Source organism: Corapipo altera, unplaced genomic scaffold (genome assembly GCF_003945725.1).
Source record: "Corapipo altera isolate COAL_440 unplaced genomic scaffold, ASM394572v1 44, whole genome shotgun sequence".
In the NCBI taxonomy this organism is placed as follows: Eukaryota; Metazoa; Chordata; class Aves; order Passeriformes; family Pipridae; genus Corapipo; species Corapipo altera.
In genome coordinates, this window is record NW_020884880.1 from 12,489,179 (window position 1) to 12,516,039 (window position 26,861).

The 26,861-nt window shown below is 48.6% G+C and overlaps 2 protein-coding genes and 1 long non-coding RNA gene across 3 annotated transcripts in view; all 3 read right to left on the reverse strand.

The window, feature by feature from the left end:
* The window catches only part of LOC113945251, a 21,346-nt gene extending 19,943 nt beyond the window's left edge, over window positions 1-1,403 (reverse strand). The window contains exon 1 of the long non-coding RNA XR_003527013.1: window positions 1,392-1,403. This is a non-coding gene — a long non-coding RNA (uncharacterized LOC113945251). The remainder of the gene's footprint in view (window positions 1-1,391) is intronic.
* The window catches only part of HOXA11 (homeobox A11), a 12,548-nt gene extending 8,753 nt beyond the window's left edge, over window positions 1-3,795 (reverse strand). The window contains exon 1 of the mRNA XM_027639232.1: window positions 3,048-3,795. The gene's annotated coding sequence lies outside the window, so the exon portion shown is untranslated. The remainder of the gene's footprint in view (window positions 1-3,047) is intronic.
* A 5,960-nt stretch (window positions 3,796-9,755) lies between these two features.
* On the reverse strand, window positions 9,756-11,337 carry HOXA13 (homeobox A13). Its single transcript, XM_027639389.1, has 2 exons — window positions 10,665-11,337; window positions 9,756-10,048 (listed from the first exon to the last, which is right to left on the reverse strand). The coding sequence occupies exons 1-2, from the start codon at window positions 11,335-11,337 to the stop codon at window positions 9,804-9,806; spliced, it is 918 nt and encodes a 305-aa protein (XP_027495190.1). The 3' UTR covers window positions 9,756-9,803.
* Between the last annotated feature and the right edge of the window lie 15,524 nt (window positions 11,338-26,861).

Here is a 26,861-nt window from a genome sequence, read left to right on the forward strand (position 1 = left end):
GTTGTTGTTGTTTTTTTTTTCTAGCAAGTCTCCCGTCTAATTTGAATATTAGGATTAAACGACTACGAACCTACAGAGATCTACCCGTTGTTGGCGACTAATCATGATATTTTGCTCATCAGAGCAAAAAGGGCCCTCTCCGAGGGCTCTCTTTGAAGACAGCCTGACTCTGGTAGCTGCAACAAGCCGAAATATATCGGGGTTTTTTTCAAGAGAAGCAGCTCCTCACCCCCCGGTGCCCCAGCCCTGTGTCCCCGGGTTCCAGGGCACTGAACCCCTCTAAAATGTTGTTTATATTTACTGCTCGGAGCTTGCTCCTGAAAAACAATAGTGGCGGGTTTGGCAATAAGGCGGACGGAAGAAGATATTTTCTCAGACTGACTAGTATATCAGAAGTTGATTAACTGACGATGCGTCTATAAATGTCTCTTTTTCTCCCCTTGAACACTCTCCGAGATCTTCCCAACACGTGAAAACGTACACACACTCCCCCCCCCCCCCCCCCCCCCATCTATCCAGATACAGGTGCAAGAGACTTCTGACAAATTTAATCTGCAGGAGAGGGGTGTCTATAACCGGCGGCGGGCTCTAAACTGGTGCAGAAGCAAATTTCCTTGGTTATAATCCGCCGACACAGAAAAGCAGGCACTTTCCACCAACTCCCACCCAGACTCTCAAAGCACCGTGTCGTTAGCACCGTTTGTAGTAAGCAGGTACCAGTCCCCTTTCGTGCCGATGTATTTTATGAAGAATTAAGCGGAGCGGTTTAGGGGAACATCTCCAGTGATCCCTTGAAAGTACGGTGCTATTAAACGACACAGTTATCCCCTGTGGACAGCCATATCCCAGGAGATGTTCCCATGCAAAGCCGGGAGTGCCAATTTATTCTAAAAAAAAAAAAAAAAAAAAGTCCACCAAAACATTCGCATCTAGACTTAGATTTAAAAGTATTACTACAACTGATGCCTTGAACTTGACCTTAGATTTGTTAATCTAGGAAACATATTCAGTGAGAGGAAAAAAAATTCTGCCGCATTGCCTCTGACAAACGAGCATTTTTCTACCTACCAATTCAGAATGAAAACAACATACAAGAATTATGAGATATATAAATTGTCCTCTAGATTAAGAGCAGAAAGCTACAGAAAATGAAATGTCTTAACGCCGAGACCAGCCTCTTGTAGCTAGACTGTTCCTGTGATGCCGAGATCCACACTTTGCCATAGAAACTCACGTCAAGATAATTGACTGGGATTCTAAGCTAAATTGAATTTTATAGGATATAAGATTCTCTCTAATGCACATTGAATTTTAACAATGATTTATAAAGGTATTTCAAATCTTTATTTAATTATTTTGCCCATCTCGCCAAGAAACACATCAGATTTTACTGTAGCACTCTGCTAACTTTATAGGAGAGCCATATTCACATATCGTGAAACCCACCGAAGTAAAGACATTTCTTCATCAATGCTTGTTTTAGGGGGCGGGTACAGGAAGTATCACTATACTGGGGCTGTCAAATCAGCGACTTCAAAGCTCCAACTTCATATTTTGATGGACTCTCAGAATTGTATTATATTAAGGTACCTGTACTTGTGTAACCTTTATAGGAAGCTATTTGTATAACATGAGTTTAAAATACGTGCTGCAGTTGAGGATGCAATCGTATGCCCACGTACAGCTCAGCCGGCTCTGTAAGGATCGTTTCTTGTCTGTTCTTTCGTATGTCACGCAAAGATACCCATAAAAACCAGCTCTCCTCTAAGCCTAATATGGCTGCTCTTGCCTATGCCGGCGTGGAAGCCCGTTCACTATCCCGCTTATTTCCCTTTCCCGACTTTTCAACAAACGCTGACACTAATAACACTTCTTCCAGAAATCGTGGCGTGTAAGCATGAAAGATCCACACTGCACACCCCCGGGGAATTTGGGCAAACCACCCCGAATCGGACCAGGTGGTGTGCGGGGGTTACTCGTTCTTTCTCTTTCAGTTTTATTTTCCCATCAAGTGTTCATACAGCACGGTATTTACAAACTTTCACATGTTTAAATATAAACCGCAGATGAAGCTGCAGACGAGGCCCATCCAAGATTGTTTTGTATTAAAACCCGTCTTTTTTTATGCCTACCCGAAAGCATCTCGAAGGCTAAAACCAGGCTTAAAATAGACTGCTTTTCCATTACTTCTCACCCAAACCGACCATAAAGCCCGTTTTATACTATCAGGAATAAAGGAAAGCACTTTGCTTAGTGGGTACAAATCGAGGCAATTACGACTAAATTCAGATTAATTTAAACCGGCAGGTTACAACACCCGGCTGGCGTTTTTCTCTCTGGATACACACAAACAACGGCGAAAAGCAGACAGGTTAAACATCCTTCCTCGTTTTTCTTCCACACACAGTCATCCACCCTCCTCCCCGGCATTTGAATGATTAAAATCATTTTGGAGGCAAGCACACGGGAATAAGTCAACCGGAGATAAAATCCAGTAGACGCTTTTCAACTCAGCCTGACCCAACTCTGCAAGACAACACGGCGCAGCACAAAGCCAAGCAACCAGCAGCTCTATCTACAAGTCTGCTCGCGTCCTGGGCTCTGACGCCAGCCTCTCTTGGTGCACTTTCCTGCCAAGAGCCTTCTTTGTTTCCCACCTATGCTAGAGTGGGAAGTAGCATCCCTGGGAAAGATGTAGCCGGCAACCAAGCTAGGAGAAGCAGTCTTACTTTTCACAACCGGCTCTTCGGCTCTATCAGCATCAGCCCAGGCAGACGCCTTCACCCAGGTCCCCGCAGCAGAAGCGGCACTTTGGCCTCATACACCGTGGGAGAAAAGGAGTGAAGTGAGTGGGTGGGCTAGGGGAGAGCAGGGGCCTGGGAAACTCTCCACAAAGGCCTTCCGAATGACTGTGCTCGAATCATGCGGGGGGCTTTGCCGAGGGGACCGGGTGGGTGTTTGCTGTTGGCTTGTTTGCATAGTTCACCGCCGAGCAGGGGGACAGGAGAAACATTCAGCCGCTTCCAGGAAGAGCATGAAAATCTTACCCCAGCATCCAGAAGTCTCTCGCCTGTGCAAAAATATATCCCCACGGTGACTGACAGCTAGGATCCCGCGCTGGGCTGTAGACCTCCAGATCAGTGAGGAAGGATTGCACTTTTTTTTGTTTCCTCTCTTACAGATTAAATATACCTGGTCCACCAAATATTCCTTCTCGATTTCTCAGTGACTTGGGTTACTGTTGATTTGGGGGGTTATATTTTTTTGTTCTAGTTGTTGTTGGTCTGACCTTAGATGGAGAGAAATCTAGCCACTAGGGCACATCGTCCTTCCTGCCAGCTTCAGGCAAAATGCAGCGATATCACAGGCTAATGACGATTATTACTGTAATTATTACTACTGCTATTATAGCTATTTTTTCCCTTCTCTCTGTCTCCCCCTCTCTCTCTGTTTCTGCTAGTCCCTTAGGATTTCCGATGGCGATTAGCACAAGAGGTGATTGCAGGAGGCTAAAACGCTGTTTAATTCCATGGATTCCCATCGTACGAGAAAGAGAGAAGAAAAAAAAAAAAAGTCCCAGTGTTTTTGATCACGAGACACCCGGCCGTTCCTCCCCAGTACACCCCGGGTCACAGTACAGTAATGACCGTGGGTTGTGCGTTGTAGGACTTGACCTTTCCTACGTAGAAGAGGGCGCTTTACGCTAAGGGGAGGGAAGGGAGGGGGAAGCGACAGGAGGAAGAGAGATGCTGTCTTTGGGGATGTTTAATCACAGTTCAGATCTAGGAACGGGCAAAGCTTCTGCCTTTCAGCACGCCATGTTGAAGCTATTCACAGGAGAAAAAAAAAATTCTTTTTGGGGGTGCGGAGGCGGGAGGGAGGAAAGACGTAATGAACATTTGCGTTTCGTACCCTAGTTCATGAATCAAATGCATTCGAGGACGAGGGGGCCCAGGGGGCAGGGAGAGGCTCACGGCGTGGCTAAAACACGCGCGGTCGGACTCCTGCAGCCGCGTCCGCGGCACATCGGCCCGTCCCCTGCATCCACTGCCCCACGGCCCCCCCGAAAAGCCACCCCCCAGTTGCCTCCCCCCTCTTCTTTTTGAACTCCTTTACTCTCCGAGAACGCGCAAGACCATCTCTTCAAATCATCATGAAAGTGCATTAAAACGCATCTAAATGTTATGAATGGCGACAAACGGCCTTTTAGCGCCTGCCAATATTTTTTTTGTATTAAACGCTGTCTTGATTTTATTGCTAATGCTGCCCACGGAGGATGCTGAAATGCACCAGGAATGGGGTTTTATTTAAGCCATTGATATTTTTTTAAAATAACTAATTTATAGACTAATGACCGAGATTTTTACCCGTTCAAATTCATAGGAAAAAAAAGTGGTTATTCTGGAAACAATGGGTGATTTTCTGAACATTTCGATATGAAGGATCACATTTTCCCCCCCTTTGCTTTAGGGGCCATTCCAGGTTTTTTAAGTGGGAATATTTCCGAGCAAAATGCGGCCGAAAAAAAAAATATAACTTTACAGTTATACTTACTCTTTTTCGGAAATATGCTCCTGTCAAAGTTTATTTCCCATAGCAAACCACCTTTGCTACTGCCAAGTGCTAGAGTCGGGGACAGATTAAATACCAGATTATTCACTTGGTGGGGAAAAAATACAATAATACAACATTTGTTGTACCTGTCCGTCCGTGTCCAAGACCTAAGGACACTTTCTGCCCATGGGAAGTCTGAGGGATGAAGGATTCCAAGAGTTAGGCAATTACAAACTAACATTCCCAGATACTGGGAATTGAAGTATACGTTTCTGAATCCAAGACTGAAAGTGAACTAGATTAAGTGAAGGTTGGAGTGAAACTGAGGGGTTTTTTTGTCTTTAAGTATATTGTGTGTTAACACTACTCAAGATATGTTGCTCTGATATTAATGCTCCAATTAATACACTAAATATGCAGTACTAACTTACTTCCTCTGTCCCTTGCCTCTCTTTCCACATGTGCTAAAATCTTATACCTAACATTTTTATTTCAAGGGAAGATGAGAAAATAAAGACCCTACTTTGTTTATATACGTTTTGGTTTTTAATTTTCTGTTTGTTTTCCTTTCAAATTCTTCTTTCAGCACATTTTTTTAAGGTTTGCAAATAAAACTCTTTGCACATGCACTCTACACAGCAAACCAGGCACAGTAAGTCGTCGTCCCCCCCCCCCCCCATTTTAAAACACTCTCCATAACACGGGGAATATAAATAATAATTCTCTCTTAATCGCGTGCAGGGATGGACGTCGTGCATTAATGTATCACGTTGCCTAATTATTTTCGTAGGTGATATATTCACTTGTAAAACACATTAGGGATGTATTTTAGGACGCTGTCGGCAGATTGGTAAGAGGGGAATATGTAATACAACGGCAATTTGTACTTGAAAATGTATGTGCCAACAGCTTTTGGACGGTAAATGAAGGCAATAAATAACACGAACACACACCTACATACCCGCTCTCCCCAACGCTCCGAGGCCACATCTACTCGGTGAAGGGATGGAGGGATGGAGGACTGCGTGGATGCAGCCGTGGATAGGCAGACACGCAGGACGACCGAAGGGAGGGTGGGAGTGCACGCAAGACCAACAGACAGGGAATCTTTCTCGACTCGGAAAACCGCAGACACGCCCGTCTCGGTGCCCTGAATCGCCCCACGGCCGCGGGGGTTCCTCCGGGCACCATCGCTTCCCTCAGTCCCCTCTTCACGGTACCCCAGAGAGCAAGGCATGGAGTTACCGGCCTTAACTCACCTGATCAAGCCACTCGCACCGAGAGATGTTTCGCGGTACGCGCCTGGAGACAGGTCCGAGGAGACAGCCGTTCGGAGAGGAGAGGCCGTCCTCTCGGGACTGGGCGCGAAGCCACCGCCACGGCCGCCGCATGCCCGGGCATCTGGGGGGGACACACCGGAGGGAGAGGGGGCTTCGCCACCGGTTCGCCGTGGGCCTGATCCTGCTCCCCCGACTGTGTCTCTCCGCTACAGGGACGGGAAACACGACCTACTCCTCCTGCGAGAGCCTCGGAGCCTCGACGCTGACTTATATGGTAGCAGGGGTCAGATCCAAAATGTTACCTTACTCCTGCCAGCGATCGCGAGTCAAACGCTCCCCTTTTTACCCCTGTGAAATATATATGCTGCTGAGCTATTTGAACAGTAGTGGGAATTTATTTTCGCTAATCCACGGTCTGTCTTGAAATGATTAGCAGATTTGAACGGTAGGTAGTTCGGTTTGAAAACATAATCTTCAGATCTTCAGATGCTAGCTCCGATTAAAAATTACCTTACACACAATAAAAAAAAAAATCAACCAACTCCCCCCCCCCCAAAAAAAAATAAAATAAAAATCCAGCTGCAATTATACTGATGTCGGCCATATTCTCACTATGGGTTTCTTTCAAGGCGTCCCTGAATTATATCGCTCTAGGGCTCTTCTACTCTGAAAATAGAAGATCGAGCCTAAGATACGGAGGACTGAATCCTACATATCACCCCCAACTCCGACCTGCAGTACATGTAATTTGCAGCGTCTCATGCAACAAATATACGGGTTGCTAAATACAACGGAATAAACAAATTATTACTCGGAGCAAGAACAAGTGTAATTCACTAGCGGCTTTCATCAGGCAATTTCGCTCCTTCAGGAGAAAGCATCGCAATGAGGCGGCGGACAGGCAGCTGTCCCGCGCCTGCAGCCGAAGCAGACTGCCCGCGGACATCAGGTATGGCCAGTGGGAGACAGGTCCCACAGCCCCAGACCTCCGAGCAGGGTAGAACTGGGAGAAGCGGCTGCTCGCCGCCCCAGTAACTCCAGTGCGGGAGTTTTCTGCTTGCTCCAGCTCCGCTGAAAATCCTAGGCCACAGAGCTACTGCAGAGGTCGTGGAGACTACTGGCTCATCAGTGGCGACAGGGGTCTCACCCAGCTCCCTTCGCCCGTGGGCAGCCCAAGGCCCGGCCGCCAGGGACGAGTTATCTATCGCTCCTTCGGCTGGTGTTGCGCCCATGGATCTTTACCCGTGGTCCCTCCCACGGCGTCGCGGACCGCTGAAAGGCCGGTGCTTGTCACAGGGGGCTGACACCTTGTCACCCCAAAGCACAGTCGAACTGCATGGCCTGAAAACAGCCTGCCATTAATGTAACACACCTCGGCTGTTTTCGCAGCGGGACGGAAGAAATCTCGCTCCGAAAGTCCCTGACCGACCTCTGAAGGGATGCAGCCGAAATTCCCACGCTCCGTGGCCGCGGATTTCCCGCGGCCTGAGAAACCACAGCGCTTCGCGGCCCGAGGAAACACAGCAGTTCGCAGCCCTGTGCGGCTGCACACAGGGGAAAGGCTAAAATCCCGAACGGAGGGCAAAGCCCCCGACACGAAAGCCTCCTGGAAAACAAATCCTGTTCCTGCAGGTAGTTTTCATGAGAGTTATTGCACGAATGCGTTACAGTCAGATCTGAGGGTCGGAAATCGCTTTGCGCTGATCCCTGCAGAGGTGGGTCCTTTTGAATTTCAGAAATGTAAGGCTAGAAGCGCACAGCTAGCGCGGTATATGATACCCTCTAAATGCACCGTAAAGGTTCCCCAATAGCTCTAATTAGAGCTACAGACCACCACAGGAGATAGGCGGCGAAAGCAAACTTCTCTTTGTGCCCGACCAAAATCACCCGCCACGGGCCGGCCTGCGGCTCCTTGCACCGCACCGGCACCCCCCGGCCGGGCACCGGCTTAGCACTGAGTTTCACTCGCAGTTCAGACTCGCCACTGCCAGAGAGAGAGAGAGAGAGGGAGCGCGGGAAGCATGACCTGCTCCGGCGGCGTTCTCCCCTCTCTGCCCGCCCGGCACACACACACTGCGGTGCCCGCTGCACCGCCCGCCCGCCCGCGGCCACGATGCTGCGCGGGCGCGGCCGGGTGCGGGTGCGGTGCTGCCCACGAGGTGGCGCTGTCGGCCCGCGGATGCCGCCGGCGCCGGGAGCTGTCAAAAGTCAAGGTCACAAATCGGCTTTTTTCCCCTCAAGGTCAAGGTTTCGGGCCTTCCCCGTGCTGTCATCGCCACGCAGCCCCCCCGCCACCTCCCCGTAGAGGCATCGGCGGGCTGGGCAGCGTGCCCTCGTCCCAGGGACCGGGCGCCGGCCTCCATTTCCAGGCGAGGGCTGCAGCGCTGTGCTTGTATCACCCTGCTCTTCCTCCCCCTGGCCCCTAGCCTCACTGCAAAACCACTGTTTAACATTACGGAAACATTTATAGTTTAGAAACGCTGTTTATCAGGCATGCCTGTCCCCAGACACACACTGCCAAGAAAAATAAAACAAAAATACACCATATATGCATAAGCTACATAATGGGAGACAACACTATTACAATTGTAAGACAGATACATTATATTTTTCTTATTAAATTCGCGTAGGAATGGAAAAATAAAAAAGAGTATTTCTTTCAGATTTTATTACAGTGACTATTTTATTAACAGTATTAATACTACTATACCTCTACACGTCTTGGGTTTTCATTTTTCAGTAGAAATATATATAAAAAAAAGGGTGCATAAGTACATTTTCACAGTGCGCTGAATTTTTTTTTATTTACAAAATAGCTTCTTATAGTGAATAAAAACAAAATAATGTGCTGGTTGAAATAACTGATTTGATTAAAAGGTGCTGTAAAAAGAATCCCTAAATGTTCTACTGCGGCCTCATAACAGACAATAAACAAGGAGAAACGACTAATTACTTATAAATCAAATATAGATTATATAAATCAAAATACTTCTGGGAAAAATGTATTTCAGTTCAAAGTTCTTGGGTATTTTTTCCCCAGGAATTTCTTTTTCTACTGTAAAGAAATGCCAATGTTCAAATACTAAAATTTCTGGGGACCTAGAATATAAATTCTTGAAGATTATTTGAGGTCTAAAACAGGCAGAGTCCTTTAAAATGTATCTATTGTATGGTCTGCAGGAGAAAAAAATTTTTTTTAAAAAAACCAAAATAACAAAAAACCCCACCAATTCAGATGACAAGAAATCATCAATGAAAAATAAAAGTAATAATAATAAAAAAAAAATGAAAGACATCTCCAAGCAAATATTTTCCCTTCTATCCCCACTAATTTGCGATGTTTTAAATTTACTATCAAGATAGATTCTCCACAGAACTTCCTTCATTACTGATGTCTCTGAAATCCTTATTCAGTACCTTCGAGGTTTATTATTACTTTTTGACATTAAATGCATTGTTTAAAAACATACAGTAATTGTAATTTTTTTTCACTATGGTTTACCTGAGCAGTCATTCAAGATACAGTTTGGATTGCAATGGAAGAAAACCAGATCATGTGTCCACATCGACCTCCTCACGTTAACCAGCTCTCGCATCGTGGCCACAAAGAGTCTTCTCTCAAACAGTAAGGTCGTAGAAGTATTTACAAGTTTCTCAGAAAATCGTGTCTTAATTGAAAGTGTATCTCTCGGGGTTGGGCATGTGGATTTTACAGTCTGTCAGTGATACTGGCTGGCTGTTTGGGATTTCAGGAGAGCTGTCAATTTTAACCATTCGCTACAGCATTATTAAAAAAAAAAAAAAAAAGAGAAAGAAAGAAAAGCTATAATCCAAAGATACAGATCTCTTGTTCTGAAAGAAGAGGTTCATTGTCTTTTTTCTTTTTAATTATTATTAATAATTATTTTAATCTGAACACGAAAAAAAGTTCTGAAACTCTTGAATTACTGCTTCTCCATTTTTAATCCGTTAACTGGTAGTCTTCAATTTGTTGATCACTTTTTTCTCTTTGACCCTCCTGTTTTGGAACCAGATTGTGACCTGTCTCTCTGATAGATTTGTAGTCGCCGAAATCCTCCTCCGTTTGTCTTTGGTAATGAATTTATTTGTAGCATATTCCCTTTCGAGTTCTTTTAACTGGACCTTTGTGTAAGGCACTCGTTTCTTTCTTCCACGTCTGTACGAGTTCGCATCCGAGGGATGAGAAACGACGTCTGGAACAGAAAAACCATACGGGCAAGCGTTAGAAAATCGCTCGAACCGTTTAGGACATCTTCAATTGATATAAGGGTTAGAGTTACAGCACACTCCTCTGCCTGCCCCGCTCCGGTTTAGCTACTAATGCCCGGCTCAGCACTGGGGATTCCTCTTTCCTGGCCTCCGCAGACAGCTTCTAGGCAGGGAAAGGCTCGCTTCTGTCAGACAGACAAATAATAACAAACCCACGTAGCCCGGACAGGGGCTCTGGGAAGGATAGAGAGGGGCTGCAGCGATTTACCCAGCCTGCGTGCTCCGTGGTCTATGGAAAATAATACCACAGACCTTCCCGCGGCCCTTTTCAGCTGTTTCCTCTCCCGGGGCCGGCGTCGGGGCCGGCCAGGCGAGGCGGGATGTGCCGTGCGCCGGCGGGGGGCAGGGGGCGGCACCGGTGCCGTTTCAGCGGCGCCGGGGCATGTGCTGACCGGGGCAAGATGGGACAGGGGACCGCGGGAGGAGTGGGGAAGGGTCAGTCTGGAGAGTGATCCCGGAGCCCTGCAGGGGGGATACCCGGGAGGAACGAGCGGGGGAAGAAGGAAAGAAGGGACGGGGGGAGCCATGCAGGTGTATTACCCGGGAGGGTGGATTTCCAGAGGTGAGGCGGCTGGCTCTGTTCCTTGGGACAGTACACTTGGCCGTTCCACCCGTTGGTGATGGCCCAAGGCTGGTAGCTGTCCATGGGGAGCAGGGGGTCGTGGCGCGGCTCCCCGGGGCCGCCGATGGCCGGCACCACGGGCATATCCAGATAACCGGGCACCGGCTGATAGGGCCCGGCGGCGTAACCCTGGTAGAAGGCGAACTCCTTGGCCCGCGACGTGAACTCCTCGCCGGAGACCGAGGTGTCCATGTACTTGTCGGCGAAGGTGGAGGCGGGCTGGGCGCAGGACTTGATGGCGTTGTGATGGGTCATGCGACAGGGGTAGTAGCCGCTGCCGAAGTAGCCGTAGGGCAGCGCGGCCCCGGAGGAGCTCTGCACGGCGGCCGAGCAGGGGCTGCACTGCTTGACAGCGGGCTCGGCCATGCCGGCTGCGGGGGCCTCGCTGGAGGTGTAGGCGGCGGCGCTGGGGGCGGCCAGGGGCGCGGGGTGAGCCATCAGGTTGCGGCAGGGGTTGGCCGCCGCCGCCGCCGCGAAGTTGCTGCCGGCGTGAAATCCGTCCATGTTCTTATTGATCTCATCCAGGCTGTTGTCGTAGAGGAACATGACGGGCTCGATCCAGCGGGGGTGGAGGAGCACGGAGGCTGTCATAGCCCGCTCCGCATTGAGACTAGTGGCTCTTTTTTAAAAGCCCCAAAGACTGAAAAAAGAGATACTCAATCTCCGGGACTTGACCAGGGCTGACGCGCCAGCGTCGCGCCAGTCCGGCCCTCATTGGCCCGCCCGCCCCCACGTGATATGCAAAGCAGCTGATAAACATCTGAGGGAATAAAGTGGAGATAATTAAATAACGCAATCAGCGCGCGGGGCCGGGTCCCGGCCCGGGGCGCGGGCACGGGCGCGGGCACGGCGCGGTCCCGCCGCCGCCGCGCGGGACGCGGGCGACGCGGGGGGGGGGGGGGGCCCCCCCCCCCCCCCCCCCCCCCCCCCCCCTTCCTCCGGCCCTCCCTCGCCATCGAGGCGTGAGCTTTTTGGCCCCGTTGTTGCCGCGGCGCGCCCCCCGAGGTACAGGGCTCCCCCCGGCACCCCGCCTGAATCTCCCCTGCGCTGCTTTCCGTGGGCCCTCCCTGTCCCGAGCGCCGCGGAAACCCCGAAGGCCTCCCCTCGTCTCCGGGGGAAGATGAGCCGCACCCCTTCGACCCCCTTCCTCCACTGGTCTGAGCCGCCGCTGGCGGGGCCTCGGCCGGGTGACGCGGGGAGCCCACCGCAAGCTGCGGGCGGAGGAGCGTTCTCCGGGCGCAACGCCGGGGCGCGTAAGGCTCTCGGAACAGAGCCTCCCGGGGCTCCTTTCTGGGTGTTTTTTTCCTTCCTTCCCGCCCGTCGCAAGCCCAAGACCCATCTCGCTCTTCTCGCCACGAAGCCTCAGAAGTCAGATAAGAGGAACAGACCGGGAACCCCCCCATTTTATTTACAACTGTCTTTTAGAAAGGGCTTGGGGAGCGGGAGGGTTAACTGGATGTTCATCGCGATTTCGCTGTATTATTTGTTGCCGTAATAATAAAATCCGGGCCTACAATTCGACTTGAATCTTTTACGGCTGTAAAATATCACATCGGCTTATTTAGTATGTGCACGGACACATAGCTCTTTGTGTGTGTGTGCGCTGGAAAAACAAAAGGGATCATCAGTTGAAAAATATTTTTTTTTTGTGAAGGTTGTACCACTTCGCAAGCGAATGCTAGGGAAAAACAAACCAAGTGCGTTCTCTTTTCGTGATAGATTTTTCATAGGACGAAATAATTTCAATTTTTAATCATTCCACCACCTCGGCGGATGCTTTTCCCCGCAAGCTTTTCGCGCACAACCTTGAACTCAAAACACTCCATCACTGAGCTATCAATAAACTTGACCTAAAACAGCGTTCATCTCATCGTTAACAGCTCTCAGCCCTCATGCGTGTGCACAAAACAGCCACAAATACTCCCATCCTGAAAACTTATTTTTTTTTCCCAGTTGCATGTTGCTTTGTTTTGAGCCTGACAGCTCGGCGTATTTATTATCCTATTGTGCTTCCCATTGACGTTGTAGCATTGTTTTGCCCGCATGGCTACAAGAGCAGAGCAATCCCGGGACGCACATCGTTACCGAGCAGGCTTTTCCTTGCCTAGCGCAGAGTTGCCAGCCATGAGAAATAGCTCTTTGGCGCCCAAGGATTTTTTTTTCAAGGTACTTTTTCAGTGCCATGAGTTGGGATACCTGAAGTCCTGTCATCCCCTGCTAATTTGGCAGCATTTAGCCGCTTTTTCCCTTCATTGTAGCAAATAAATAGTTCCCATTTTCACTTCGAATACTCTTTTCCGCATTCTTCCTCATGGCCAAAAGCAAATATTTATTCCCCGCATATTTTTCCTTTTCTTTCAGGCTCCAGTTTTGAAACCTGTGGATTCCCCCGGCCAAACATTGCTTGACTGGCATGAATTGGTGTTTCCCTCTGGTTTCTCGAGGCTGCTTCTGAAAATCGCATTGCAGGACGAGGGGGGAGAAGTGGGAAGGGAAGACAGCTCTATGGGGCAGCGCTGTTTTACATACGGGTTAGGCACGGCTAGAGGCCAAGGTCAAGTTGAAAGTTGCAGTCTAGCCAATGTGAGGACTGTCATTCACAGCCCGAAGATGTGTCTGATTTGTTAAAAAGCGGGTAGCCATGAGAACACTAATCTCTCCAGCTCCCCTCTCCCCCCCTTCCCAGCCCGCCTCCCCTCTCCAAACTCCCTTCACCCTCAGCCTCAGAGGTTTTCTCGCTTATCTGGCTCTACTTTTCAAGCTTCTTTCCATAAGGAGAGTGAAGCCATGTGAAACCGTAGCTTTCAGCCCCGGTGCAAAGCGTACAAATAGTGGAGGGGTGTGGGGGGATCAAGGCGACGGGAAAGCGGGGGCATCCGGTCTGCTTAGTTTTAGTGGTTGTTTTTTTGTTTTGTTTACCCACTTGAGGCTGTTCCTGCCCTATGTGTTACAGGGAGAAGGGAGATTAGATTAGAGAGCTTTCTCTTCTCCCTTCTCTGCATCTCTTCGTCGCTCTACAGCTCTATTTAATAGTTAGGGACGAAGGCCGTGCTTTTCACTCCTGATAAGAGCAGTAATACAACCCTGCTTGCCATGATGTAGGGGTGATTTCGGGAATGTTTCCTCAAAATAGGCAAAATGACATCTGTAGGGTGTGTATGTACCACTGGAAAAAAAGTTATTGTCGGACATAGGATTTCACGCCTTTGCTTTGGTTTCCTAATTTGAATCACTTTTAATAAATTGTTGACACCGAGAGAGAAGAAAAGCCTTGCCAACTATTTTTGATGCCCGCGATACCCAATTTTCATTCCTCAGCTATAATTTCTTCCTGCCTTAGTGGGGATCTGCCATTAAATATTAGAAAGGAACTGTGAGGGCTGAAGGCATGGAGCAGAACAGATGTTCTTCGAAGCTCATGGACCCTGTAATGAACACCCAGGATAAAAATATGCCCGAGCTTACTCCCCTGCCTTGAACATATACCATTCCCTACCAGTTGTGGAAGAGCTTTTACTGTTTGCAACGTAAGTCTTGAAATGTGCTGCATAAATCAACCAAAATTAAGGAGGAGTTTACCTGAAGCCACTGTTCGATTTGATCGTCTTTGGAAAATTTACTTGATAATTGAATGCTTCCATACATGTAACCGACAGACCAATCAAAGCTTCTTCCAAATTTTTTTTATTTTATTTTTCACGCAAAATAAAGTTAGAATACAGCACATACGAGCGTATGGTAGAACCATAGCAATTTCCAGGAGAGCTGATGCAGACCTCCGAACTGCTTTGCATTTATATAGAGTGTAAAACAACTTGGAGAGAAATGCATCTGTTGAATCGTTTCCTCTAAAACGAGTATTAATTCCTTGGGGAGCAAGACGATGAACAACCATGATCGGTAGGAGGATTTTGAAAGGTCCTGAGTCTTTTCATAGCCAGGCAGTTTCTTACTGGTGCTCCTATCCGGCAGTGGTCACCCGGTACACGGCCATGCCCATCTCAGCTATTACAAAAAGATTAAGTGGCACTTTCTTCCCTCGGCTGCACTGAGAGTGGTCAGACACATTTCGCCCACTTCACGGGTGTAAGAAAGAGCAGAATTTGGCCCTTACAAGTGCTTTAAATCATGTCAATGTGTGTTCCTGACGCTATGAAACCAAGGATGATCTTGCCGCAGTGAGGACTGAAGCAAATTGGACTTAAAGGTGAAAATATAAATTATTTTTAAACTCTCTATGTGATAGGAATATGTCCACTCTCTTTTTTGTAAAGAGGCCCTAAAATTTCACTTTTCTTAGAGAAACCAAAAGTTTAATGTCAGGTTTGGCAAATACGGAGTTGTCGGCTGAGTATCTAAAAGGCTTTTTTTTTCCCCAAACCAGTCTTGGAGTGATAACACACACATGCACCCTCCACAGCCCTGCCGCGGGAATGCCCGACTGAGGAAAAGGCTGATTTCTTGTAGGATAATCACAATCCTACGAATGCAGAAAAAAAAAAAATCCCAAACTGTTGCCCAAAGAAATCCAGTGTAGTTTTCCATCCACTGCTTAGAGCTAATTAATGAGCATGAAGAAAAAAAGTCGTGTCTGATTGCTGAAAATATACGTTTGTCACGGAGTTAAATCCCTCTAAACCCGCTAAAAGATCTTAGCTGATAATGGAGGAGCTAGAGGGTGATCTTAGTTACTAATAATACTCTCCATTCTGCAGAGCTCAGGAATCTTGGAAGACGGGGGAGTAAAGTGATAGCAGGAGCAAGAGCCTTAATCGAATTTGATTTTCATGAGCAAATGAAATTTACCTGCCAAAAGTGTAATTTGGAGCAGTCCTGTCACCGCTGTTTTCTTCCACAATTTCTAATTGAGATAAACATTCCTTAGTCAGTTTTAAAGACACTTTGTATTTCAGGATATTCATGTGTTTCTAATGGAAGTAAACAGCTTTACGAGCGGGTTTCGCAGGACATCTTAACTCTCTCCCTCCCACTGCGTGCTAAGGGGGGGGTGCTCAGATAATTACAAAATAAGAAGAATTTGTAACAGCTAATGCAGAAGGGGAAGAGTCCGAGAAAATTTGCGAAGGTGTCCTAAAAATTCTCAGGCGCACACTACATACGGACCTACCTATTTCAGTCGATCCAAACATTCAAAAGTCACCTCCTATAAAAAAGGTGTGCTCGAAAACAATGTCACTGCTTTCACCCGAAGTGTGGAACATGGACTAATCTTAATGGAGCCAGGACTCAGAAGATCGCTTCACTCTGTGGGTTTGGGGGTTTTTTGTTTGTTTGGGGTTTTGTTTTGGTTTTTTGGATTTTTTTTTTTTTAATATTTTCTCCCCCAGTTTTAGCTCCAGACAACGCGGTGGAGATATTTCACGTGTTCAGAAACGAAAATGGGAAGGATCCTGAAATGTGTCTCGCGGACAAGGTCTCTTTTCTGATTCGCGTTGCTTTGCTTTACATTTTTATTTCTAATATATTCACAAGCGTATTTTCGACGGGATGGTGGGGCGGTGACCTAGCCTTCTGTTTATATTTGGCGGGTGAACACAGCAGAACCCTGGTGTTATGTGTTGGTAGTCCACAGAAAATATTTTGCTTAAACTGCCGTGTAAATGCAGCGATAAAGAGAATCCACTGCAGGCTCTCTGTCAACCGCAGGCTGCTTGAACGCCGTGATAAAGCACCCCCTCCCCATCAATTTCAATTAATTTTGCCATGCAAACTGAGACGGATTTATTCGCCATCAGCTCTGCTCTGTCGCACAAAGGGTGACGAAAAAGTTTTTATTTTTTCCTTAGTAAATTCTGATAAGCCAGGAGGCCTGGTTGGTGGTGCAGGAGTTTATCAGGTCGATTCCATCTAGCTGAAAATGTTCTAGTATGAACGTGTAGTAGCAACAGACAACAAAATGATACTGAAGTAACTCTTCTTTAATTTTGTTGGGCTTATCCTCCGATTTTCAAGATTTAGCATTTTGAAGGTAAATTGATTTCTCGCCTAACCTACCCGGAGGTCATATTTTTTTTGAAAAAAAAAAAAAAAGGAAAGGAAAGAAAAGAAAGGCAGGGTACAGTAAGCTGCAATAACATATCCTCTCTATTTCTGCTGGGAGCTTGTAATAATTGCTACCACATGATCACATGGTGTATTGTTGCAGCCTGATTACAATTAAACTTATCCCTCCACCTTTTTCATTAGGGGAAGAAAAAAAAAGTTCTTCCTGAGCTCCAGGCCCACTTTATGCTGCTTATTTCCCTTTGAAAAGCTGTCGGAGAGAAGCCGAAGTCGCTCTTTCCTTTACAATGCGAGAGAAAGCGTTTCCAAAAAGCCCTTCTCACCATAACTTTCTTGTAATAGCGTGACATTTACACATAGCGTCCGACTAGGGGGGCTCAGGGGCAATAGGGGAAGCTGCTGCTCTCTGCAAGAAGTTGCAGGGTCTTTATTTTATTTTTTTTTTCACGCTGAGTCTAAAGGCGTATCTTCACCTAGGGAGGGAAACAATGAGAATCTCAGTGCTAAAGACGCCTGTGCGCGATATCTAGAGAAAGAAAGGAGAGAGAGAGGGGAAAAAAAATCATACAGGAAACATTGGACATGTTTGCCTTTACTGGAAGACAGCTGTTTGAGTACATTCTCCAAGAGGGTTTTTTGGTTCCCTTTTCAGAAGTGGTTTTAGTGATTAAAACATTGACTTGATGGAGGCAGTTTATCTCTAATGTCTGGATCTGTCTAACAGCTCTTTTTCCTCACTTTTCCAACCCTTTGCTCAGTTGAGACTGTACATATCCGGGGCTGTAATCACGGCTGTCTTAAGAAATATTTCGAGAGGTATGGGCACTCACCGCACTGATGGGAGAAGTGGACGACCCTAGCTGGACGGTACCTGAGCCACGAGTGGAAATCTTGCCCGGGGAGAGGGGAAAAACAAACAAACAAACAGACAAAGAAACCCCACCAAAACACATTGGGTCTGGCAAACCCCTGCAACTGTCAAATGTGGTGGAGAGGGACGAGAACGGGTGCGGGAGAAGTCTCGTGGCTGCAGTCCCATGCCCCTCTGGCTCCTCCAGCAGGCCGGGTGGTTGCAGGGCCGCCTCGGGGCTCGCCCTGCCCTCCCGCCGCCGCCCCGCATGGAAGGCCCGGGCCGGCTCTTCCACACCCGCCCGGCGCCGGGCCGCGGCTCGGCAGTCGCCCAGAGACACACCTGTGCCGGGCCACCCGGTCAGGCTGCCAGCTCCTGCCCACGGGTGGCCCTAAGGTAGCGCCTCGGGACCTTCCCACGACTCCTTTCATGCCCCGGGCGCAGACGGGGCTGAGTTTTGGCTGTTTGTATTTTCTGCTCTGCAGGCGCATAGAGGTGCTTCTGCCGGCAGCGGGTGAGAAGGGAGGTACGTGCCCACCGGCGCCGTGGGGAAGCGCGCACCCACACGGGCATCAGGCGTGCACACCTTAAAAAAGTGCTGTGTTCCCTTGCCCTGGTTGGTGTGTGTGTGTGACCGCACGAGTGCCTCTCGCCTTGCCACACGCTATGCTCATCTCTCCGCTCAGAGTCCTGCTGGAGGAAGGAGGGGAGCGGGGCATCCTCTCCCACCCGTAGGCGCCCACCTCTGTCTGGTCTGGCGAAAGCCTTTTTCTTGAGTGGGTGGGACCCCGCAGGGACAGCCCTGGGGGCATATTTTACAAAGAGCAACGCACCATCTGTGCGGGTCTGTGGTCAGTTCGGAGCAGAAAGAAGCAGCTGGATTCTGCTGAGTCCTCAACACTGCTTAAATGACCTTCGTCCATGTCGTGGGTGCTCCCAGTACCAACCAACCACCTCCCAGCAGAAAGCTACTCGATACCGTGATATGATCCCTTGTTCTCCAATTAGCTTTACATTTCATCAAGCACATGCATTTCTGTTAAAAGTTTATTTGGTAAAAAACCAGTAAACCCAGGGTCTAGAAAATGCTTTCTAGCGCCTAGAATACATTTCTCAGGTATATATAATACGTGCTGTCTTTAATGACAAGAGACATTTGCTACTCTTCATGTTAGATGGAACTAATGTCTTTCTATCCATACCGTGAACATATTTTCTACATACGAATTATACAGTGTTTTCCTTTAAACATAACACCAGCCAAATGCAGACTAGTCGATAACTTGCATCTATGGGTAAGCATATTACTCCCATTTTGCTGAATCATGAATTTTTCCAAAGCTTATTGCATTTTATGTCTTCTTTAGATAAGCAGTTACACATGTGGCTCTGTTGAAGGTTAAATCCCATTCTTACATACACGACAGCTGACTATACTTCCATGAGGTTATTTACTCTGGAATCAGCTAAAAGCTGAGACTCGTGGCTCGCCGGGAAAGACGGGAGCGGAGTCAGTCCCTAATGAACGCGCACATAGCAGACTCCAGCGGTTAGCATCTGTCCACGCCTGGACTTAGATCTTCTCATCTGGGGTTCGGACTTTGTCTGCCTGAGCACACTGGATGGGAGTCCTTGAGGGTGGCCGTCAGCCAGACCACCGGCACCGTCTGGCATTGCCACCCTGTGTCCCCACATCCACGCGCGGGAGTGACGTGGGGACACAGACTCTACCATCCTCTCCAGGGACAGGAGGACGGGGGAAGAGCATGGATAGCTTCAGCCCAGCAAAAGCAATCCTGTTGCAGTCCTGGGAGCCTTCGGAGAGATACCCAGGGAGAAGGAGCCAGGCTGGTGCCAAGGGGCTGAAGCGGAGCTGAGGGCACACGCCAAGGTTCCCACGCTCCAAAGACAATTCGCAAAGTCCCTGGAGCCAAAGTATATTTAGCCCAATAATGGCACAGAGAAAAGGGAGTGGTTTCATAGCAACCCCTCTGACATGCAAAATAATGAGCGACTGAACAATGAAGGTTAGTCTCTAGCCAAGCATGCCCCCTGGTCTTCTAGCGCAGATACCTAAAGGAAGAAATTCCCTCATCCCCTCGCACGCAACCCGAGGCCATTTTCCTGCCGATGTAGCTGCCTTGGTGCCAGCGAGCAAATATCCTCGCTTGGAGCCGCTTCCTTCCCATTGTGAGGAAGATACTCACTGCCTGCCAGTAATTACCAATTGTCATCCACTTTCACAAGACCATATTTCTTTGAAATTTCTCTTGCCGAGTGGGGGGACCATGTCAAATACTCTGTTATCTCCCGGTCCGGCCTGCTGCCGTACTGCCCCCCTAAAAAAAAAAAAAGAAAAGAAAAGAAGGGGAACCCAAAACAACTGACTGTAACATAAAGCTACATGTCGTAGGTTGTGTTGCAAAGGAAACATAAAGGCTGGTGTGCCTTTGCTCACAGAAGTATCTGTATCCGCCGAAAGCTTTTTCTCGCTGTCGTCAGGTAAACAAATTCTCAGTCCAGGGGCTCTGCCTAGAGAAGTCCAATATACCGTGGATCCTGATCTGTCCGTGAAGACATGAGAAGCTGGACAGGTTAAGCGGATCAGACCACCGGTGTACGGACCGGAGGAACGAGGGCATGCCCCACGGCCCCGGACCAGGAGCCCACCTGCTGCTGGGGGAACACTATGCTCCCTCTCCCAAATCCGTCAGAAAGTTTTGCCACTAGGAATAATTTCACTGTGAGGTGATGAAGGCACGAATAGGCACGTCATCCCCACTTAGAGTGATGTAAATATTCGACAAATAAAGGAGAGGGAGCTTGTCTGACATATTAATTTTAGAGGGATTCTGGAGGCAGGAGGGTTCCGGATCTGTGCCTACTCTGGGAGTCACTAAAAGAGAGGTCGGAAGTTTATGCTGAGGTTCCTGGGAAGTTTAGACAGTGCCTAGCTAATCAGGTAATCGTAATTTCATAATTAGCTTTCATTCAAGGTCTCATCTTTGGTAGATGGCACGACCATGGCAAAAGGAAAAAAAAAAAGTCCACGTTAGCTAGGAAGATGAAATCATGTATACAACTATCCCAGTTAGAGAATTAAGATTAAGGTGTACTTGTGCCTGGGGTGTGTGTGTGTGTCATGGATTGTACTACTTTTTTTAACAATAACCGCAGGATCGAAACCTTAAAAACTGTGAGCAAGAATATCCTAGCTGACATAAAAGTTGCCCAATAAAAAATGAGAATCCCATATAACTCCACAGCGGAAATCGGTTAGCAAGTATCTTCTGCCCGTTTGCAAACATCAAATGTTCCTGCCATATGTCCGTTCTTATTTGTATACCATCTAAAAAACCTGAAACGTATATAAGCGATATTAAAACAAAACATGAAAGATTTTCTCAGAAATCTGTGAGAGGGGAATGTAGGTCTGAGGTGGGGGTTGAAAGAAGTAAAAAACCCAAGTGCTGCTATTGCCAAAAACTTTAATATTGAATAACACAGCTGAAGCTTTTATCACGGTATGAAATTTACAGCCTAATAATTCAAACTTGTGTGCTCATTGCAAGTTGTCTCTTCCCCTTGCTGGGTACCCAAAGGAACAGTTTTGATTTCCGAGGAGGGAAGTCTTTGGGAATGGCAGGTGACTGGCACCTTGAGTGAAAAGGGAGGGGAAGAGTAAAGGAAAGAATAGAAAATAAAATTATAGAAGATGATGACTTTTTAGGATCAGAAGAGATTTTTGATAACTAGAGTGGAAATCAAAATGGGGGCTTTGTAGAATCACTGAAGGAAATAAACGACAAGGAAAACACTACCTGGTGAAAAGAAACCCAAAGAAAAACCTGTGGACTGGAAGAACAGTAGTTTAAGTGTTCACAAGTTGGAGATCTCCCAGCATCCTCATCATTTGGGCAGATGATGGGGCTTCCCACATCTCAGTTGCAACATGATTAGGTACCAACTAAGAAGTTGGAGGTGATCTGAACTCCTTGGGCAAAGGAGGAAGGTGGGAAGGGAGGAGAGCACCCAGTTGAGAAAATATCCACCCATTTTCCCCAACTTCCCTCAAAATAGGAGCAATTCTGGCACTAGGTCCCGCTGCATCTTGGAAATGCCTGTCGTGCCCAAGGAGAAGCCCCTTGAAAGACAGGGACAACGTGGGACCTCCAGTCACAGAAGGAGCGGTCGCTCTAGTGCCAGTACACGTTTTAAAGCTCAAGGTCAACGCCTCTCCCTCGCCTCTCCCACCTTCCCCGGATACTCCGTCCTCTCCCTAAAACCCGTGGCGTAAATGGAAACATGAATTTCTGCCATGCCACTGGGGAAGCCTGGAGCCGAGCTCTACCCAGCCTCCCTCCCGTCTTTCCTGCTTATCCCTGCTGAGATTTGTGAGCCGGAGGGGAGTAGAAAGGGTCTGCGGTAAGCTCGGGTGTCCGCCGTCCCGCCGGAGTCGCGGACAGCAGCGTCCTGCGTGTCCCGGCTTGCTCGGGTGGCCCCACCGGGGGCCGGGGCAGGCTCCCGTCCCCTGTTGGCGATAACCATCAGGGATTTGCAAGTGTAAACAGAGCCCCGGAGGCTGCAGGGGGTGGGTATCCTTGCTTGGGTTTCGAGCACCGCCCGTGCCAAAGGGAGCGAGGCATCGGGCGGAGCAGCACGGTGGGTTGTGAGGTCGCCCCTGGGGGGTTGAAGTCGACCGGGGGCCGGTCCCGGAGCAGCAGAACCCGGGAGGGGGCCGGACTGGCACCGGGAGCCTCCAATGGCGGCGAGCGGGGGCCGCGCCTTGGGGCGCTGCCGTCCCCGCTCCTCACGGCGCCCGGCGGGGGCGGCGGCGGCGGCCGGAGAAGAAGAGCGGAGAGCAGGGGAGCGGCGTGTCCGAGGAGCCGGGGTAAGCTCCTTCCTGCGGAGCGGAGGGATCGGGGTGCAATGGCGAGGCTTTCCCACTAGATGTCTGCGCAGCTAATGATAATCGAAGGCTCTGTCCTTCCCCGGGTGTATCCCCCAGAGCCCAACCCTCCAGTCTTTTTCAGGTCTGTCACCCCCTTAGAAATTAAACACCTTTCCCCCATACCATCCCGTTTGGTATTTTTCTCCTCCTTCTTGTTTCTTTTTTTCTTTAAAGAGCTTGTTGGAGATTTGGCTAGAATAAAATACGGATTTCTCCACAGAGGAAGCTTTCTGGTCTGCGACTCATGCTATTGGAATCCTTTTATGACCTTTGATGTGTTTAAATAACACGGCAAAGCTACACACACACCTCGGATTAAACTTTAATCGTCCCAAGCCAAGGACATCCAGGTGGTAAACGACTTTACTTTGACATTTTTACTTTAGAACAATGTATGATCCCAGTCGCAGGTCAGAGAGACGTTTCCAGTCTTCTCATCCTTAGAAGCGTAAATACGCTTTATCTACAGATATTAAAAACTCGTCTCTCCTGTTACGTTATTAAAAAAAACCCCAAAAACAAAAATCAAGGCTTCTGGGATTCTATTTCTATCAGGTACCTCCAGACTTTCCAAAGGATGGGGGAAATGTTCCTCTCTGTTAAGCACTGCTCTGCCTCTCCTGGGATATGTGTGTGTGTAATGTGTCATACAGGAGTTTAGACAAGTTTTATATACACATATATGTTTGTGTGTATGTTCCCTTTCTGCGGACAGTGATGCTCTATGGGTTGCTCTGAAAAAAAAGAAAGTAATCTGCAGACTTTCTCTGTGGTCTCGGTGTGGTGTGAGAACCCAAAGTGAGTTTGGTTCATCATGAACAAAATATTCTAACAAATACTGTAAGTATGTCCAAGAGAAATCTGGAACTCTTTATTTGGTCTGTTGGTAGCACCTGGTTTTAAATAAGACAAATTTGGATGAACACGTACAAAAGAGAGTGATTTGTGGGCCTTTTTATTGTCAATCAAAATTAGCGACAACTAAATTTTGCGTTGATTTTTACCAAGAGATCCTTGCTTAGCCTCGGTTTATGCTTGTCTTGGAAGCTGTGGAGCGCAGGGATCTAAAGCCAAACCTTTCGCATGGAGTTTTAGGTCCTGAACTCAGTCATAAGAAAGGCCTAAATACGGGATATCCCATCCATCTTTGTTCCTCCCTTTCATCTCCGCTTTGACGCACTGAGACTTTACAACCACTCAGAAGAAAATTAAAATATGGTTAAACATGAGACAACTTTTAAGAGAAAACTAGCAGGAGGGAGGTGGGATCGTGCAGCTCGTTTTGAGGGGTATGGTTAGAAATTCACGAGTCCAGCTAGGTCGCGCAGTCTCACAGTGGGAGAGGTGAGATTTCGGCTCCACTCGGGAGTGGGATCAAGTTCAATTCCTCGCGAACAAAGTACTCTCGACCTTTAAAGCATAAAAAGCATGAGGGTGAACGGACAGTCAGACCTGGAGGAATGGCAGAAGGGAATCGAAAAGATTATCGACACCTTCCTCCCGGGGTCTGCCCCAGCCCTCTGACGATGGAGGGTGCCACTCTCCCCACGGTTCCCCGCGGGAGAAACAGCAGAGCAAGGGGCGCCCAGGGTTGGAGAGGGGCAAGGCTGCTGGCACAGAGATGTGGGGTCGTGCACGGACCTTGCGACGCTCCTGAGACTTTACTCTGACCATTTCCAGAAGTTTGAGGGCGTGGAGTGCTAAATAAACATTTTCATAAATTTTCTCGTGATTTCGTGAATTGTAGGAGTAAAAGCCTCTGCTCCCCGCTCTTTCCCGGCCGCTGGTTACCCTTCCGTGCCTGGGCTGTGCCAGGCGGTGTTATTGCCTTATGTGCTGTTGCTACTGAGTAGAGATAAATCGGAGAGAACGAGACACGGTCGCCATAACCGCGGCTCCCCGAAAGACAATAGGCTGTTCTTTTTTTTTTTTTTTTTTTTTTTAAATCTCTGAAGTCCCTGAGTCTAATTTTTTAGCTGTCCGTTCTGTCCTCTGCTTCTACTTATGAACGCAAGATGTTTAATGCTGAAAAAATAAATCAGTTATTTTATACCCGGACAGAGCCTTTACTTGTGAAATTCGCTTCTTAAAAAAAAAAAATAGTCTGGAAATAATTAACTCGTACAGTTGAGAACATTATGTTGCTTATACTGTAAACGTGTCCTTACACCTTTACAAGACGTTACAGAGGACTTACTCAACTAATTGAAACTGTTATATAGCAGCGTTATGTATTCAACATACTCGTTACATTTCATCTTTATGGACTTAAGAGTTTTATTCCTTTCACAGTGTTCTGATTTTTCTTCCCCAGCAGCTGGTCGTTTAATGTGCAAGAAGGAGAGATACTAGAAAAGCTATGAAAAGAGAAGCAATTTAGTGCTGTTTGCTCTATAGCAGAGTAAGACGGATCACACCGTCACGGACAGAGTATTGAAAAAGGAGCTAGCTCAGAAAACATAAACCCCAAACATTTCTCCCTCATTCCAACAGTCCGGGCAGAAATACGCATATGTGCACCGGTTAGTTTCTACGCTAGCTGGATCGGGTGGTGGGACCTCCTGCCTTCCGTCTCCCCATTCAGCTGCATTCTCGAGGTGGGGAAGTGGGACAGGACAAAGCCGGGTGGGCAGCGAGATGCACTCTTCCCGCTGAGCACCAACGTGAGGTGGCGTTGGGCAACCCCAGCGGCCGGCCACGGGGATATCCTCGTGTGGGTCCTGAGAACGGACACTGCAGCGTGGACGGTCTGCGTGTGTGTGTGTTTGTGTGTGCACTCACAAGGAGCAGCGAGATTGCTGCTGCGCGGGGTCCCACGCGCGATCTTTCCCGTCTCCTGCCCATCCTCCCCACCTCTCTGCAATGTTCCTTTCCCGGCGAAGGCAAATTGCTCCTGCAGACAGTTTGCCCCTTCTGCTAGTAGTGAGGGAACCCACAAGGAAGTGTTTTCACTGCTCCCACCAGGAGCTGATGGAGACTTTTGTCCAGCCCGGAATAATTAGCACTCACATAGGTCAACACAAACGCCCGATTCACGGGGCACCGGAATAGAGACCAGGATGTGGGCTGCGCTCTGGGCTCAGATTTGTGCTGAAGACACAGTCCTGCAATTATTGTGTTGTGTTATTTTCAGTGCAAAGGGCAAGGGCTATTTCAGATGAATAAATTCGTCTCCCGCAGAGTTCGCCCCAAAAAACTCTTTCATGGCTGATATTTAAAGAGAGAGCCTGGCATATCAAGAGGAAGGGCAAACTGAAGAAAGGAAATCTTCTAGTAGCTGGAAGGCCTCTTACAGGAGGAAGAGATGTACATATTCTCGAACTCGTGTACGAGCCAATACACCTATACACCCATAGTTGTGTTTTAGGCGAGGAGTGTGTGTCTTTGAAAAGATGTTTTATGCAAAAATGTTTCCAGCGAAATGCTGGAGTTTGAACTCTAGGAGCGAGGCTTTCCACCCAGAAACCAGTCGGCACCCCTGTACTTTCCCTCGGCTGCCCGAGCAAGGAACCGCTCCGTCGAGATGGAGAAAAACTAGGCTAGTCCTAGTCCGTAATCCCGCGTGTTACTCGACTGCAGCGACGGGCGGGACGCAGAGCCGTGCAGGTGCCGGCAGCTCCACCGCTCCCTGCGCAAGCCCAGCGGCCCTGCCCCGCTCCCGGTGGCTCTGCCCCGCTCCCCGCGAAGGGCCCGGCTGCGGGGCGGCAGGTGATGCGGGAACCGCGGCCGCAGAAACATGTGCGCCGCACACATCGGCACTGTCTTCTCTTGACAAAGTGGATGCGTGATTGATGCCGACCGACGGCTCCCCCCAGCCCTGCTCCCCCTCCCCTTTTCTCCTCCCTCCCGACCCCTCCTCCCAAGGTCCTCCGCTGGTTTCGATAAAAGGCAGGATCTAAGCTTTCTCTCCCTCAAATCAAAGAAGTGTTACGATTGGCGAAAAGAGGGGCAGATGGGTATTTTCAAAGATATTTCCAAACAACATGCAGCCGAGACGCCCGAAGTTTCTCGGGAAGCGAACATTGCCTAGTAAAAAAATGACGGTAACTAAATCAGTCATTTGAGTCCCTGACGGGATATCGGGGGACGGGGGGCAACTCCGGTGGGTGACTCTCCTTCCCCGACTCTGCTCATTTAGCAAATTAAATAGGAGGCACCGGAGATTTACCCCGGGGTGTCAGAAGGGGAACAGGACGGCCAAGGTCGAGGCACCGGGGAGAGCTCTGGCGAGCGAGGCTACGGGTAGCCGAGGTGCCCCTGGGCACTGCCCCGGGCAGCGTTCACCCCGCG